This window comes from Furipterus horrens, unplaced genomic scaffold (assembly GCF_987537825.1).
Source record: "Furipterus horrens unplaced genomic scaffold, mFurHor1.1.pri manual_scaffold_4, whole genome shotgun sequence".
NCBI classification, from domain to species: Eukaryota; Metazoa; Chordata; class Mammalia; order Chiroptera; family Furipteridae; genus Furipterus; species Furipterus horrens.
Window position 1 is genome coordinate 151,319,767 of NW_028327174.1, and position 17,516 is coordinate 151,337,282.

The 17,516-nt window shown below is 43.3% G+C and overlaps 1 protein-coding gene across 1 annotated transcript in view; it reads left to right on the forward strand.

The window, feature by feature from the left end:
• The window catches only part of GLIS3 (GLIS family zinc finger 3), a 319,845-nt gene extending 317,795 nt beyond the window's left edge, over positions 1 to 2,050 (forward strand). The window contains exons 8-9 of the mRNA XM_090275841.1: positions 233 to 415; positions 1,261 to 2,050. Of these exons, the coding sequence (XP_090131967.1) occupies positions 233 to 415; positions 1,261 to 1,397 (320 nt within the window). The 3' untranslated portion in view covers positions 1,398 to 2,050. The remainder of the gene's footprint in view (positions 1 to 232; positions 416 to 1,260) is intronic.
• The last annotated feature ends 15,466 nt before the right edge of the window (positions 2,051 to 17,516 follow it).

Sequence of the window (17,516 nt, forward strand, 5' to 3'; positions counted from 1 at the left end):
CTAGAGCAGGAATAAAAATTTCATAAGCCAATAAACTTTGAAAGCCCCTGAAGGTGGAAGCACTTCTGCCCAAAGGTGCATTCCAAAAGCTTACTTAGAAGGTTTTATGAGTGAGATTAAGCGTTAAAGGCATTTTGTCATATGAAGCTGGGCTGAGGGAGGGTCTGGCTGAGTTGGAATGATCATTGGTAGTTGTGCCTTGCAGTAGCTCAATGCCATGCTTGCATTTCAGGATTTTATGGGCAGCTGCAGACATTCTGCCCCCCACATTACCCTGACTCCCAGAGAACCATGCCGCCCAGCAGCTCCTGCAGTGTGGTGCCTTCCTTCGAGGACTACCTGGTCCCCACGTCCATGGGCCAGGGTGGCTTCGATGTTTTCCACAGAGCCTTCTCAACTCACTCGGGCATTACAGGTATGGTGGTGTTTGTGACTTAGAAACTTGCACAGACTGGCAGGAGGAACCAGTTGGGTTTCCTGTGACAGGCTGAGCTAAACATGACCCAGCACATGAATGCATCAAATCCAGTTGAATCTACCCTTTAAACACCTGTCCTCTTCAGACCTTCTCTCCAGCCCCACCTCTCCAGCCCCACTTCCATGACCATAGTCGTGGTGCCATCATGGGTCATCATCTGTCTTCCAACAAGTCTCCCTAAGTCAGCTCCTTATCTTTACCATTCCGCCTTCCATATTCCCATAACAAATGCTTTACAAAAATGAAGGATGAAATAAGCAGTTTTCCAGCTCAGATACCTTAGTTGCCAGTTGTCCAGAGAATAAAGTCCGTTCTTCTCAACATGGCATTCAAAGCCCCCATGGCTTAGGCCAGGACAGACTTTCCAGACCTCCCTCACACACATGCTCTTCACCTGAGCTTTACCGTCACACTTGGCCCTATATGCTCTTTCTCTCTGTCTTCGCTCCTTATTTCCTTCTTCTGGAATGTTCTTTTTTGTTTTTTAATTTCTCCATCTGTAAAAGTCCCATCCTTCTTTATGACTCAACTTTAATATCGCCTCTTTTTGAGATCACCCTCACCCTTCCTTAGAACACATCATTTTTTCTTATACTCAACCCATATTTTGTGCCATGACTTATTTTGGCTATCTGTCTGCACATCAGCCTTCTCTTCCACTAAAGTGCCTGAGGATAGGCACCTTAAGGGGCCTGCTGCAGAGCCTCGTTCATCACAGTTGCCTCACGGCACACCTGGTGGGTATGGCGAGGAAGTTGACGTGTGTGTTTGTTCTCTTCCAGTGTATGATTTACCTTCGAGTTCCTCAAGCCTCTTTGGAGAGTCCATTCGCAGTGGGCCTGAAGACACCACGTTCTTGCAGATCAGCGCTGTGGACCGCTGTCCTAGCCAGCTCTCCTCTGTCTATACTGAAGGCTAAAATTCCCCTGGCCTCCACTACCACTGGCATCCAGAGCCTTTTTGTTACTTGCCACCCTTTTTGTTCACACCCTCATAGACTGCTTGGAAAGGATGTCAACTGAATCAGCGGAACGTGTGAAGTCACAGATGTGTCTTTGGAAGGCAGGACTGAATGGTCATAGCGGGGCTTTGCAGCAAAGTTTGCCTTTGCTCCTTTTTCTCTCTGGTTTCGGTGGTCACAGCAGGACTGTCTTTTCAAAAGGAATCGAGACTCTCCCTCTACTGGGCACCTGTTACTTCCTGGCTGTCAGCCCTCGGAGGACACTGATCAAGTGATTGATGTGCTTGTGAAAATGTAGTTTGGGAATCACCCTTGCTGAAAACCCTAAATAGAGAAGGACAACACGAATTGCCAGAAGCACAGTGAACTGCCTCGCCCTGTGGCCATCCTCACTGCTGGCCGATGCCAAGGCAGACACAAGGGAAACCCAGGTCCTCAGCACAGAATGGGCTCCGCTCTTGGAGAAGCCCTGGGTTTCCAGCACCAGCCTGGCATTTCAGTGAGCTGGCTGCCTCCCTCTCTCCTCTTAGATATCCCCATGCTAACCAATTGCTTTTCAGTGTTTCTCCAAAAGCAAAATAAGAAGGTTCTGTCAAGTACAGTCTTTTCAAAGTCACTACAATGTGTTTTATATTTCAAAAACCTATCTTAGTTCTTTCATTTTTGAAGACTTGTTATTTACATTTACTTTAAAAGGAAAAAAAAATATTTAGAAGTTTGTTCTTTGGATGCAAAAATTATTTTAATCACCCCAGTTACATGCAATTTTTTTTTTTTTCCCACAGCTGTGTAGCTTTGCCTGGCCAAACCTTGCAGCACCTGTGAGCACTCCTGGAATGTTAGTTTTGCATTAGCAAAGGCTACCTGAGGGAAATGGGGTGGACACACCCTCTTCTCAGTGCTGTAGCAGGAATCCTAGAGGGTTAACTGCTCGGCAACTCCACCTCAAAGACCCTGTTCAAAGCACCAGGTCACATTCCCCATTGCTTCTGCTCTGGTGCTCTGCCCAGAAACGTGCTAGGAGATGTGAGCACAGGGACACACTGAGTTGTGTCCCTTGGTTTCTTGGAAAACCAAACTAGAGATGCCCTATGTTCCATTATTTTGCACAGCCTCTGCTTGCCTCCCTTGGGATATCCACCGTGTCTGTCTGTCTGTCTTCCCCCTGTACTTTTCTCCATCTTTTTGCATTGTTCTCACCCCCCTCCTGACTGTGATTCAGACATGCTCAGCACCCACCACTGTCTGACCATCAGCTGTTAGCAAGGTCTGATGTAAGGTGGGTAGAGGAAACAGTTCTAGAAAGATGGGCGAAAGAAGGCAACCTTTTTTTCTGAAAATCTGGTTTGAGGGCCTGGGATTTTCACAGAGCATTTGGCCATTTGAGAAGCACTTTCTGTGGCACCTTTACAAAGCTTTCAAAAGATCCTGAGTCCTAAGGACTAGGCTGTAAAAATTAGCCTGACCCCAAAGACACTCAGTAATTATGACATTCCAGTACTATCACATTTCACACTTCCTTTTTCTCTCTTTAAAAATATTTTCTGCACAAAAATGAAACGATGCTGTTTCTCAAACAAATAATTACAATCTTCAGTAAGACAATTAAACAGCTTAGTGTCAGACTTGGGCTCTAGTGGTACTTGTATCCTGACAGATGGGTCCTTCTAGTCTGGCTGCACAGTCAGTAGTATTCTGTCTGATTCTGGACTTCATTCAAACATGTGGTGTAGAATAAGGTGAATAAAGAACCAAGTGTGGGTCCGTTTTTATGTGCACTCGGTTGATCTAGCTTTTCTTTGAGTTCTGATCTGAGAAAAGCCATCATGCAGACATCCAAGTCTGTGAAAGAAACAAGTTATTCACTTTACAAAATCTGCTCGATTTTATGAAAGGACGTACATTAGGCTCTTTTCCAAGTGAGCTCTCAGGCTGCATGTAAAGTACCACCCTCCTTGGAGACTATGGGTGTATCACTTGGCCTAAGCAAAGACACATGCATATAACACTAACATCTCTCTTGTGTCCTTTGTCACATTGTGGAAAGAAACAAAAGCATTTTAGAGAGACAGTCTATCCATTCTCAAATACTGAAGCCTTTATGAGGAACTCAAAATACATTTGTGTGATGAGAAGGAAAAGGTGAAAAGGCAAGGTTTTTATTACAGCTGATGTTGTCACCCCTGCCTTATGACCTTACATAATTTTAAATGGAAAGGGGCAAGGAAGACTAAGCCAGAAGGTGGAGGAGATGCTCCTGTGCCAGTCACTGGTCTTCCCATGGCTTCACTGTGGCTGGAAGGAGCCAGGAATCTGTGGCACCTGCAGGGCCAGCCCCTCATGAGAGCACTTCTGTTAGCAGGGGGAGCATGCCGGGAGCAGGGCCCAGTGCTGCTCAAAAGACTGAGATCCCCTTAGGTCCACTCAGTGCTTCCTGATGGCTGCAGGCTTGAGCTTAAGGCCAGGCCAGGACACCCAGGTTCCTTCTAGACTATTTATGCTGCCCTTCAATTCCAGAATCTCACCTCTCCTTCAAATTTGTTTCTTGCTTGTTTTCGCATTGCACAGGATTTATATATGCTTTCATTATGATGTTTGTAGCAGTAAAGATGGACTGTTCAAAAATTCATTCCCTTCCCTTTCCTGGCCTTTTTAGTCTTTATGTGTAACCATTTTCATAAACATCCAAACAGAGATTGTCATCCCCCTTTTTTTTAGTAAAAACTGGTGCCTATAAAAATACATGCAATCCAAAGCTAATTATTCTATTACATTAAAAAAAAATCAGTATGCCTAGAGACATTTCATTTACTGCATTGCATTAATTCCCTGAAGGGACTGCATCAAAGTGTCAGTTGTAATTTAGCCTCTGATCAGCTGTTAAATATTATTTAAATATTTACTAGTCCTGTGAGGTCCTTTACCTGTGTCTTCTCCAAATTACCTAGATGATTCTAAAATGGATAGTAGGTCCTCAGTGGATCACAGCATAGTTTCCACTGATAAAACCGAGTCTTGGTATTCTGTTGCTTTTATATGAGCCGCTGTCAAGCACATTAGTGTACTAGAACAGAGGTAAATGCTCATCTGCCCTATCCAAGAACCTTGACTTTCTGTTGCCTTGAAGTATTGGGAATAGTGATTGTAAATGTCCAACTTAATTATATGGCATTTAATTTGACTGTTTTGACCATGTCATTGTATAGCGGCACTTTGTTGGTCGTGTGGAATTTCTGCGGTTACCTTTTTTTTTTTTTTTTTTTGCAACGGATAAAGCAAAAAGAAAAAAAAATCATTGGAGAAATGGCGAGTATAAAAAAGAAGAGATTTATTTTGTATAGACAGCAGAGCATCCTGTGTAATGTTGCTGACATAAAGCACTTTGGGGGGAAAAAGTGGAAATCTGTTTTTCATAAATCACATAGACTCTTGTACATAGTTATATACACTCACGTAGAGAAATGAACTGCATATATCATACTGGATATGGGGCCAATTTTACTCTAAGGGCACATCTGGTGCTTATTGTCATAAATCTTTTAAAGAATTAGGTACACTTTTTTTCTATTAATATGTATAGTTTTGTGATTTGTCACAGTTATGTTTCATATAATCATAAGTTATTTTGTCTTGTTTTGTGAAGCCCTTTTTTATGTCAGAAGTAAAATGAAGGGATTGTGCACTTGGTACAGAATAAAACTGGAAATAGAGGATATGCCCACACACCTGAAGTCCTCCCTCAGCATGTCATTTTAAAACACAATGAAAACAATTTTTTGTTTGTTTGTTTGTTTGTTTGTTTGTTTGTTTTTTACCATAAGCCTCCTTCATATTGGGATGGTAATTATAATTAAAAGCAGATGGGGTGGGGGAGGGAGTGTCCAAGGCCAGCTTTAAAATGCGGCATTGCTTTGGGCCAGAGCTGCTGCCTGGATTTAATTATAGATATGAGGACGAAATGGCAGTAAAAATGAATGTGTCCCTGAATCCTTTACATGTTGGGAGTGTCCATAAATAAAACATGAAGCTTTATTTCATCAGATTTAATTAAAGCTTTTATACATGTTTTATTGGTTATTCTATTAATCCGCTTCACGAACTGGATAAATGTGTGCTAGGGTTTGGGGTTTATTTGTGCTTTTTCCGTTTGGTGCTACATAATGCCTCAGAGATGCCTCTAGTGCTTGGTCTTCTAGGTGACAGGATTTCAGCATGCTGGCCATTGGTGGAGTGGGGGTTTTCTGTCCAGTTTTTCTAAAACCCTGTAGAGAAAGACACAAACATTAGCTTGCCGTTAACTGACACCCTGACATTTGAAGTCCTCTGATTTCTTGAAGGAGAAACGGGAAATAACCGTTTCCCTGATTCCTTGTCCTGTCCCCTCTCCAGGCTTTGGAAGGCCATCTGACTCACTGGCTGTACCTTTCTTCCTCAGCTCCCATCGGTGGGGTGCAAGGGAGAGGAGAAGGTGGTCAGGACATTCTCACACCTGGCTGGCCAGTTAGCCACGCACAAAAAATCACATTTCAAGGATCATTCTGAGAATGTTCTGTTTTCTTACTACATGTTCAAGACCTGAGAATTACATTAAGGGAAGATACAAAGCTGAAGAGATTATGGCTCCCATGCACTTTATCTGGCTCTTCGGGGTGCTGGAATGCAGGTGTGGTTCAGGGTTTGGAGATGGGAATAGTGCTGACTGAGAAGACACAAAGAGCTCTTCTTAAAATGAGGCAGCTGGCGGGAGTTTAGTCCAACCTTTTTGGAGAATTGTTTGGTATTAACTGGTAGAGTTGAAGACACACAGATCCTACATTTCAACAATTCCACTCTTTTCCAGAGACTTTTGCATAAATCAATGATTGTCCAAATACAAGATGTTCATAGCAATGCTATTCACAATAGCCAAAAAGTGGAAATAATTGAACTGTCCATCAATAGTAAAATGAATAAATGAACTGTGCTAAAGCAATATTGTGGAATACCATGCAGCAAAGACAGTGACAACTACAGCAACATGCAATAACTCAGGGTCGAGTCTCACAAACTATGTTGAAAGAAAAAAGCAACACAAAAGCAAATACAGTGTAATTCTTTTAATACACAGTTCAAAAACAAGCAAAATTCAATTACAGTAAGTAGTCCTCCTTAGCCTAGTTTTCACTTTCTGCAGTTTCAGTTGCTGGTGATCAACTGTGATTCAAAAACATTAAATGGAAAATTCCAGCCCTGATCGGGTAGCTCAGTTGGTTAGAATATCGTCCTGATACGATACACAAAGGTTGCAGTTTCATCTCCTGTCAGGGCACATATAAGAAGCAACCAATATGCATAAATAAGCAGAACAACAAATTGATGTCTCTGTCTCCCTCCCTCTCCCACTTCTATCCAAAATCAATAAATTTAAAAAAAAGAAAATTTCAGAAGTAGACAATGAGCTTCCAGCCATGGGGGTGTGGAGGAGGGGAGGTTTAACTTCTAAATTGCAAACTATACTGAGTAGCATGATGAAATCTCGCGATGTCTTGCTCTGATGTGTCCTGACGGGAATTATCCCTTTGAGCAGCGTCCCCAAGCTGCATACGCTCATGCCCCACATGCTTACGCTTACGCTCACGCCGCTTACGCTCACGTACACTTGTTACTCACGGGGTAGGTACCATCTTAATTATCAGATTAACTCTAGCTTTTGCAATGCTTGTGTTCAGGTAACTTTTATTTTAATTAATAATGGCTCTGAAACCCAAGGGTTGTGATGCTGGAAATTCAGAAGAGCCAACGAGAAGTTGCAAAGTGCTTGTTACGTGTCATCAGAAAGTTGGTAGTAGCCTAACGCCCCATCATGACGCCTTCATCTTCAACTCACTTGTACCATCTGAAATCATCACGAGAAGGTGAGCACAGTACAATGCGTTATTTTGAGAGAGCACATTCACAGAACTTTTAATGCAGCATTTTATAATTCTTCTGGGTTTTTTTTTAGTCATTGTTAATATCTTATTGTGCCTAACTTATAAATGAAACTTTATCATAGGTATGCATGTGTAGGAAAAAACATAGTATATGTAGGATTCAGTAGTCTCCATGGTTTGGTGTATCCACTGGGGATCTTGGGACATATTGCCTGTGGATAAAGAGAGACTGCTGTATGGAGTTTAGGTGGTACAGCGTAAAGGACAGGAAGGAAGATATCACAAAGGTCCGGATACTGATTGACTCTGTTCAGAAAGAAAAAATATATGGAAGGCTCTGAGTTGATGACCGGCAATGTTTTTATTTCTTGACCTACATGTTAGGTTATACAGGTGTTTGCTTTATAATTATTTAACTGTGCATATATGCTTTATGGTTTTTAGTTCAAATACCAGTGAAGATCAAGTCTTACAGCCCCTACTCCAGGGACCTACAAGCTTTTTCTGCAAAGGGCCAGACAGGACAGATTTTAAGCTTTGAAGGTCACATGGTGTGTCTCAACTACTCGATTCTGCCATTGTAGCTCAAAAGGAGCCATACACAGCATAAGCCCATGGGTGTAGCTGTGTTCCAATCAACCTTTACTGATGGACACAAATTTGAATTTCCTATAATTTTCAGATGTCATGAAATATTTCTTATTTTGATATTCTATAATATTTTACAATTTAAAAAAATCCTTAATCCAAAGGCTGTGCAGAAACAAACAAAAAAGGCAGAAGGCAGGATTTATCCCATGGGCTGACTGTGCTAACTAGTCAACTGAAGGAACACTCCCTGGTCCTTCCCATAAACATCCACCCAAAGAAAACTGCAGTTAGAAGCCCCTCTGATGATTCTTCGGCTACACTGGGCCCTGTTCCTAGAGGAAATTCATGAGTTCTAGTGATTAAGCTTTTCTTTGTTTAGATTTTGGGTTTTGCTTCCCGGGATACAGATGAATGCTTAGAGCCTAAAGTGCCATTTGACTGTATCTCTGGATTTGAGGTTTTTAATAAAAGTCACTGGGCTTGGGGAAATCTGTGAGAATTGGAAAATGAGTACCCATTCTTTCCAAGCTAACCAAATATTTGCTGGATCTTGGCAGCCATAGCCAGCCTTTTCCTCTGAAATGCTGAGAAGTTATAATAATGGGAGATTTCACTTTTCTCAGGCCATAGCTCTTGTGAAAAGCTGGAGCTTCCTCTCAAAACCTGCGGTTTTCTCAGGGAGAGGAGAGTCAGGGTTTTATGTTCAAAGACTCCACTGAGAGATAGTTGGAGCAGAGTAAAGGGACTCTGACAGAACTAATGGCTTGCACCCCTTCCGCCTAGCCACAGAGCTGCTCAACACCCCAGCATCTTCTATGGCCCCCAGATTTCCATAATGCCTCATTCCCTAATTGCCAAAGTTGGGGGTTTATCAGCCCTGATGGTGCTGCCTCTCAGCGACATGGAGAATGAGGCTGAACAGGAGCATAACTTTATGTCTCTCTGTGTCTCTCTAGCATGTGATAAAATTGATAGTTTCAAAATATGGTTATTCATGAGTGCTGAGTAATTCAGCAGGTCTCCCTGATGGTTCATGTGCTTAGGTTTGCGCATTGTGTATGGCTCTGATCATAAAGTTGCTGGGAGGGAACACAGTAGCTTCAGTGAAATAAACTGAACTTCATAAAGAGAAGTTTAACCAAGAGAAAACTTAGAGAATATTCAGTGCAACTTCATCATTTTACAGAGGAGGAAAATGGCATCATTTCATTCATTCATTTGTTCACTCATTCAACATGTATTGTGTAAAATAAAATGGATGTACAAGTGGTTCTTCCCTCACAGAGGGAATAACAGAGGAATTCCAAATATCATCTGCCCAAGAATATTGCCTGAGGTGCTTGTTAAAAATGCACATTCTAGAGCTATTGAATGCACACCTCAGAGCAACTAAGTTGAAATTTTTAGGGTTAAGACAGAGGTATCTGCATTGTTAATAAGCTCTTCAGGTGGTCATTTATACAAACTAAATTTGATACCCACCCACCCTTGAAATAGTAGAGGAGGCCAACCATTTAATAGTGCAACACAGTTGTAATAAGTGCTAAGCAGAAGAGGGGCTTCCACTCCCTGCCTGGGGAGATGAGGTAGAATCAGAGTTTCCTGAGGGAAGGGGTGGATGTCTGAGCTAGTCCAGATAGTTAATCTTTAAGAAGCAAAAAAAACAGAGGAAGGATGGGTCAGGCATGTGCAGAGCCACAAGGAGAACAGAAATAAGTTGCCAAAGTCACCCAACAGACTTGATGGAGAGTTAAAAGTGGTCCTGCCTCTGGGCTCTGAGTGATTCTTCTCTCTCCCTGGGCCCCAGCCCTTCCTTTGTAGGCCTGAGAGCTAAGGGCATTGTTTCCCAATCTAGCAGGAGGTGGTATATGATCAGTTACTCTGCAAAACATGGTTTCACTGTCAAATTAGTTCAGAGAATAGTGGGTCAAAGTTACATAGATTCTTTACTTCAGGACCTGTCAAATCCTTTGCTATGTTTACTACATTGTATTGTGGAAGAGAGTTTGGCAGGTTCTCGAAAAAATAAAAATATAATTACCATATGATCCAGCAAATCTACTCATAGGTGTATACTCAGAAGAATTGAAAACAAGGACTAAAAACAGATGTCCACTAATGTTCCTAGCAGCTTTATACACAATAGCCAAACTGTAGAGAACAACCCAAATATTTATCAACTAATGAGTGAATAAACAAAGTTTGATCTATACATACATTGGAATAGTATTCAGCCTTAGGAAGGAACCTCTGACACATGCTGCAACATGGATGGTCCTTTAAAACATTACTCTAAGTGAAATAAGCCAGACACAAAAGGATAAATACTGTATGATTCCACTTATATGAGTCACCTGGAATAGGCCAATTCATGGAGTCAGAAAGTAGAATAGAGGTTACTAAGGACCGGTAAGCAGGGAATAGGGAGTTATTGTTTAATGGGTATGCAGTTCCTCTTTGGGACACTAAAAATGTTCTATGGGTGAATAGTGGGAATGTACTTAATTGATGTCACTAAACTATACACTTAAAATGGTTAAAATAATAAATTTTATGTGATATATATTTTACGACAAAAAATAAGGATAGAGTAAACAGAGCACCAAATAGGGTGCCTGACACTAGAAGACAATTTAAAAAGAAAAAAATCATCTTGTCAGGCACGTGTTCCTTAGGCTGTTCTTTGGGAATGCCTGCTCTGGGGACAGGTGAGAGGAGAGCCCTGAGGGGATCCGTATTTACCCCCGACAGGTGGAAGGGTTGGCTAGAAGTGGAGCCTGGCTTGCTGAGAAAACTGAATAGGAAGAGGAGCCGAAGGGAGATGGCAAGGTGGTTTGGAGCAGCTGCAGAAGGTGGCACCATGCCTGGCATCAATGCTCAGTCATTGAGGAAGGGAGAGGAAAGGATGTCAATGTGGTGGAAGGAGGAGGCAGTGAACTAGAGGGAAATATAAGAAGCATTAGTGTAGGCCTAGCCAATCCCAGTGGAAGCAAATGCAGAGATTCGGATTTCATTCATTTGTTCAACAGTTGTTCACTGAACTCCATACCCAACACTGTGTGCCACTTACTCTTCTAGGTACTAGGGACAATGCAGAAAAGAGAGTACACTATCATCCCTGTCCTTGTGGCATTCTATTCTAGCAGACCGGCATTTCAAATGGTTTAGTTTGGTTGTCTACAAAGTTTAGGGCACTGGGAGGACATTGAGAGTTGAGTTCTCCTAGAAAAACAGATGTGGAGACAGTAAGAGTATAAAGGGTGATTGCAGAGTGACACCTGGGATAGGAAAAGGCCAAAAGTGGGATTGGGCAGGGGCTGCCATCAGGCCATGATGCCAGCAGGATGGAGGCTCTGCCTGTGCTCTGGAACAAAGGCGGCTGTTACCCAGTAAAAGAGTTCCATGTTGGGTGGAAATATCATATCATCCCCTTGCTGGAGCCTGCACTAAGAAGGACGTGCCTGGGCTATCGCTGCCTTGGTCATTCATTAGCTGAACTTCTTCCAGGGAGCTGGAAAAAGTTCATGCTTCAGAGGGCCCTGAAGAAGTTAACGCTATCAGCTGCCAGCTAAGCACACAGAATGTAGCTGGGGATCTAAGCAGAATCCCTCGATCTGCCTGCTGCTAGGGCATTGGGGAAAAGCATAGGCCCCTGATCATTACGTTTGCCAGCATACAGTAAAGAGTGTGCTGGGCGTGTGCACTCACACATACGTCTGAAAAGAACCTATTGTTTGTTCTCTCATCCGAGGGGGACATGGAGGAAAATCACGGGCTTTAGTGTCAGGTAAACCTTGTTCTCTGCCACTTATGCACTTTGTGACATCAGAAGTAGGTTCCTAAACAATGCTGCTCTGAGCCCATTTCTCCTTCCAGCAGGAGGATTAGTACATAGATTATCTGGCACAGTCTACACGTGTGTAAAGTACTTGTTAAGGAGTAGCTGACATCTTTTACAAATTACTGATCCTACCCTGGCTGGTGTGACTCAGTGGATTGAGCATGGGCCTACAAACCAAAAGGTCATCAGTTCAAGTCCCAGTTGGGGCACATGCCTGTGTTGCAGGCCCGATCCCCAGTTGGGGACGCGGTGAGAGGCAACCACACATTGATGTTTCTCTCCCTCTCTTTCTCCCTCCTTTCCCCTCTCTCTAAAAATAAATAAATATAATATTTTTTTTAATTACTGATCCTGCACCTAGAGTGGAATGACCATTTGTGAGGAGATCACAGCAAGGGTCATGGTTCTGATATCTGCCCATGAAGCAGGAAGAAAATGAGCTAGCCTGGAGTGTAAGCAAGTCGTGAAATCCTCCAGATGACATTGCCTGCAAACGTATGTCTTTATTTTAAGTTCAGAGCAACCTATAGTGCACATATATGCCTCTTTGGCATCCTCCTAGGCCCATCAGAAAAGATAAAATCACCTTTAGAGGAAAACAAGAGGACCCCCTATTCTGGGCGCCATGCTGCAAAGGCTGCACTCTGACCACCCTCCAGCCATGCACCACCCGCAGAGGCAGGAGCTCATGTGACCAAAGGGATGTTTTCACCGCAAACCCATTCTCCTTCCACTTCTAGACTCACTCCAAGTGTCTGTAACTTCAGTTCCCTGGCCAAAGGCTCCCATGCTGCTTCCAGGACTAACACAGGCTTCATTACCCTATCCTTCCAGGAGTGAATCAGGTCTCCAGTGTGTACATCCCCAGGTCTGAGGAGTGGCCAGGGTATGGCTGTGTGGGGTTGTGATAGAACTAGACATGGAGACTGAGCTCTTCTTGTGTGAATATGAAGCCTCCACATGGCTAAAGATGGAACCAGGGGTCTGAAGAGAAGGGGGTTGGATCATGGGCAGAGGCTGGATACTGGCTTTCCTGGTGTCACCATGCTCTGACCAAGAAATCCAAGGAGTCTCTGATCATCCTAAATCAACTGTGGCCTCCCAGGTTGCTATGAAAGTATATTTGTTAAGAAAAAAAGAGAGAATATGCTTTATGTAGCAGTTTTTTAAGCTTCCTTTGGAATTTTTAAATATTTACATCTCTGGGTTTGTGAGCTTCCATTAGTAATTTTGCCCAGGCCCTGTAGGGGGCAGGCCAGGGAGGATTCTTGGAGCCTGGAGTCAGAAGACCCCCAAAGTACCAGGAGAGAAGGAGTGCAGTGGAGATTCTAAAGGCCATGAAAACTCTTTCAGGCGTGTCACAACATCAGGACTCAACAGATACCTTCACATTGCCAGATAGCAAATGGTGTACAATGCAAACATTTGTTGGTAGTCTGATACTTTTAAAAACAAAATAATGTATTGTTATTTCTAATCCAAGAGCTTCCTGATTTGGCTGTGCTCTTCAGTCTACAGTGAACATCTGTAGACCATGTCCCTGGGTACAGTACACAGAACATCTGTACAGCTCAGGTCTTTGTGTTGCCTGTGTGTATAGCGTGACCTGTTTACTGCAGAGTTGCCTTATGGAATGCCCCTTACATCTGCATGGCATATTCAGCTAACAGTCTCCCCAGGGTACTGTGGGGCACATCTGTGTAGCTGAACTGCACAGCTGGGTCTCCTGTCATCAACTCCAAATCATCTTTTCTCTTCTCCCTGGCATGTACCCTGTGCTCACTTATGCTTAGACTTTCAAAAGACCATTATCCTGTCCCCAGATAGCATTTATGCCTGAGGCCAAGGGCCCGTGATGGAAGAGACCCATTTGTGATCCAGGTTGCTATGGCTGCCGGAGAACTCCAGAGCTCCATCTCTGACCACTGTCCAATTCAGCTACCCTCCTTGATACTGCGGAGGAACCAAAGATATAGTCAGTGGCTTACCCAACATAACAGCTAAGAGGGGAGATAACCAGAACAAGAGGCCTGGGCACTTCGGTTTCCTCTGTGACCACATCTTTTCCTCTCTCCCCATACCTTCTAGGACCTTAGCCCTTATCAAAGCTCACTTGGCTGTGCTGAGCTACTATTGGGCAGACTTGCTCATAGCCCATGTTGGAGGCAAAGCTACCAAGGGAAATCCTAGGCTCTTGCTTTGTTTTCCTGTTTGCAGTATATCTCAGACTGCCTGGCTGGGCTCTGACCATCTTACCTGAGGTCAGTGCTACCCCAGCCACACAAAAGTGCACTGTGATGCAGGCAGCACAATGAGGTTTGAGGAGTTCTGGTCTGAGAGTTTTGAGACCAGTTCTGAGTCACCTCTACTTGGGTGACTATTATCTTGAGCTCCAGAGTAAGAAGGCATCATAATCCATTCCATCTTCACCACTTATTCAAAGTACTTGACCACTCTGAACCTCAGTTTCTTCATCTACTCATTTAGGGTCATACCAGAAAGATAGCATTCTTGGGGATTCACATGTCTGTCACATGGCTGGCCCTCAATAAATGTCAGTTTCCCTTCTCCGCCTGTAAAATCAAGTCACTGAAGCAGATGGTCTGTTCAGCTCTGACATGCTTTTGTGCTGTCATTTGGCTTCCTATCCCAGCATTTTCCTCCAGGATCCATAAATGATATCCCTCTTGGGTCATTTCCCTCCTCAGCCCAGCTGTGTTCATTGGAAATTTGCTATGAAACTATTGTCCCTCACCGTCACAGCTATGAAGAGCTTCGCAGCTTGAGTCAGCCCACTTGGATCCAGGAAGATACCTGTGACAAGATCACCTTCTTTGCTGTCTGAGAGAACTTCCAGGAAAGTGCTGAAGCCAGTGGGACCTGGCATCCTGAAGCACGGGAACACAGGGACCATGTGGCAGGGACCATGCGGGCAAGGGAGCCTTCACTCAGAGGCACCTTTCCCTCTTGGCCTCGCTACGCCTGGACTGCAACCTCAGGACTTGTTCAGAGGACAGAATACTGGGGTTAAAGTCAACCTGTCAGAGGGTGAAAGGACAGTGCTGCATAGCTAGACAGAAAGCAGCAACTCTTGTTTGCAAGTAACAAAAGCCAACATGAGCATGCTCAAGTAGTGAAGGGAAAGGTGTTGAAAAGACACAGGATCCAAACGTAAGGAGATATCAGGAATGAAAATGAAATGCTAACCCAGCTCTCATTCTCCCTTATCTTTCATTGCTGCTCAATTTGGCCTGGTTGTTCCATGCTTCTATCTCTGTACACCTGCCGCCTCTGCAGCTCTGATCCATGTAACTCACTGGCAAATAAGGCCCCTCCCACATTCCAAGGCTCATGTTTTACCTGCTCAGAAAAAGTAGCCAGTCTCTCTCTGCACATAAATAGATGGATAGAGGTGTAGACATAGATGTAGATATAGATGTAGACGTAGATGTAGATGTAGGTAATGAGTTATAGCCTATCAATCTAGATTTCAAATCCACAAAGAAGAGCTTCTGAGGTACCCATCTTGCCTCAGGTACCCACCCTGGGTCTGATCAATTGCTCCTGTCACTTGGTATATTATTTAACTGGGACCCCCAAATGAAGGAGATAGGAGGGTAAGAGGGATAGAGGGGAATCTCTATGGTCCTGGCATATGCTCTAAAAGGTGTCCATGGCAGCCTAACAAGTGGGGCCACTCTGAAAGCCAGAATCATGGCTCTTAATGTCAAGAAGAGGCCAATAGTTCCAGGATCACCATCTACCAATAGTAAAGGGAGAATGAACCAGAGCCAAAATGATGCTTATCCAAACCTGACTTGACTGACTTCTGTCAGGCAGACCTGCCTCTCCTAATAGTTCCTCAGATTTAGTTCTCCCCCTCACCCCTAGAAAGATACGGGGCTGGTTTAAGAAAAAAGAGTAGGGAGAGAGATTTTAAGAAAGAGAGGGAAGGTAATTTTGCATGGATTGATTGTGTGTGTACACCTTTTCTATCTAAATACAATGCAGAACTGAAGTTTTATTGGCCTTAAGGATAAAGTGTTAGGGCTGCTGGTGTTTCTGTTCTGCTCACAGTTGATTTCCCTCTGTGGGGTTAGAGGTGCTTTGGCAATTCCATTCCACTGATGGGGTAACACTCAGAAGAGAATAAAACCAACAACCAATAATAAGTGAGTGAGAGCTAACCAGGCTTCCCTTCTCACTGCAATTTATATAAAGTAATTTAAGTTTTTTTGTTTTGTTTTTTATTCTTCCAAGACAAATCGTATACCCCTTTGACAAATGTTCTCCTCTCCATCCATTGGCTTCCAATTGCTGTTTAAAAGTTGGTAACAAGTTGTGTGTGTGTGTGTGTGTGTGTGTGTGTGTGTGTGTTAGGGGCGAGTCAGGGGAGAAGTTTTAATGGGGAAAACATTTTCTATTGATTTACTTCTCAAAATGTGTGTGGTGCACATATGTGATGGAGGAGGAAATACAAGTAAATACAATCTGGAGTACTTTTTGGAACTATTATGCTCTACACAAATGAAGGCACACACAAGGAGTTCCATCAAGCATTCAAGGTACTTGAAGGCTGAGGTCAAGAGTTAGAACCCCAGCGGGGTGTTTGAAAATGTGGTTGTTAAACTTTAATGTGCATTTGAATTATGTGAGGATCTTGATAAAACACACATTCTGATTCAGTATGTCTGGGGAAGGGCCTGAGATTCAGCATTTCTAACAGGTTCCCAGGTGACGCTGCTGCTGCTGGTCTGGGACCACACTTTGAGAACCACACTTTGCAGAGACAAAGGCTGGCACCTAAACCAAGTGGCTTCACCAAACAGACCAACCTACATAGTTGAGAAGATACTGACCACACCCACACACAGCCTACTCCCTTGCACAGCCTGGTTAAGGTCATCACTTCTTAGTAAGGGGCAAGTGGAGGCTTCAATACACTCCCTTTATATTTCTTGCCACCTGTCTATTTTATTATTTCACACATTACCTAGAAGTGCAAAATTTTCTGAAATTTTGGTTAAAACTCTTAGCAATAGGTTACAAACCTCTACATTTTTTAAAGTATATTTTATTGATTATGTTGGTACAATATTCCCAATTTTTTTTCTTTGCTCCCTTCTGCCCAATACCCCCCTTCCCTCTACAAATCCCACCCCCCTTAGTTCATGTCCATGGGTTGTGCATATAAGTTCTTTGGCTTCACCCTTTCCTATACTTTTCTTAACTTCTCCCTATCTATTTTGTACCAACTGATTATGCCTCTTAGTCCCTGCACCATATCCTTATTCCTCCCCCTCCCCACTCCCAGCTGATAACCCTCCAAATGATCCTCATACCTATGATTCTGTTCCTATTCTCGTTTGCTTAGTTGGAATTTGTTTTTATTTTTTAGATTCGGTTGTTGATAGTTGTGAGTTTGTTGTCATTTTAGTGTCATAGTTTTGATCTTCTTTTTCTTAAGTAAGTCCCTTCAACATTTCATATAATAATGACTTGGCGATGATGAACTCCTTTAGCTTTACCTTTTCTGGGAAGCACTTCATCTGCCCTTCCATTCCAAATGATAGCCTTGCTGGATAGAGTAATCCTGGTTGCAGGTTGCCTTTCATCACATTGAATACTTCTTGCCAGTCCCTTCCTCCCTGCAAAGTGTCCTCTGAGAAATCACCTGATAGTCCTATAGGCATCCCCGTGTAGGCAACTCTCTGCCTCTCTCTTGATGCACCC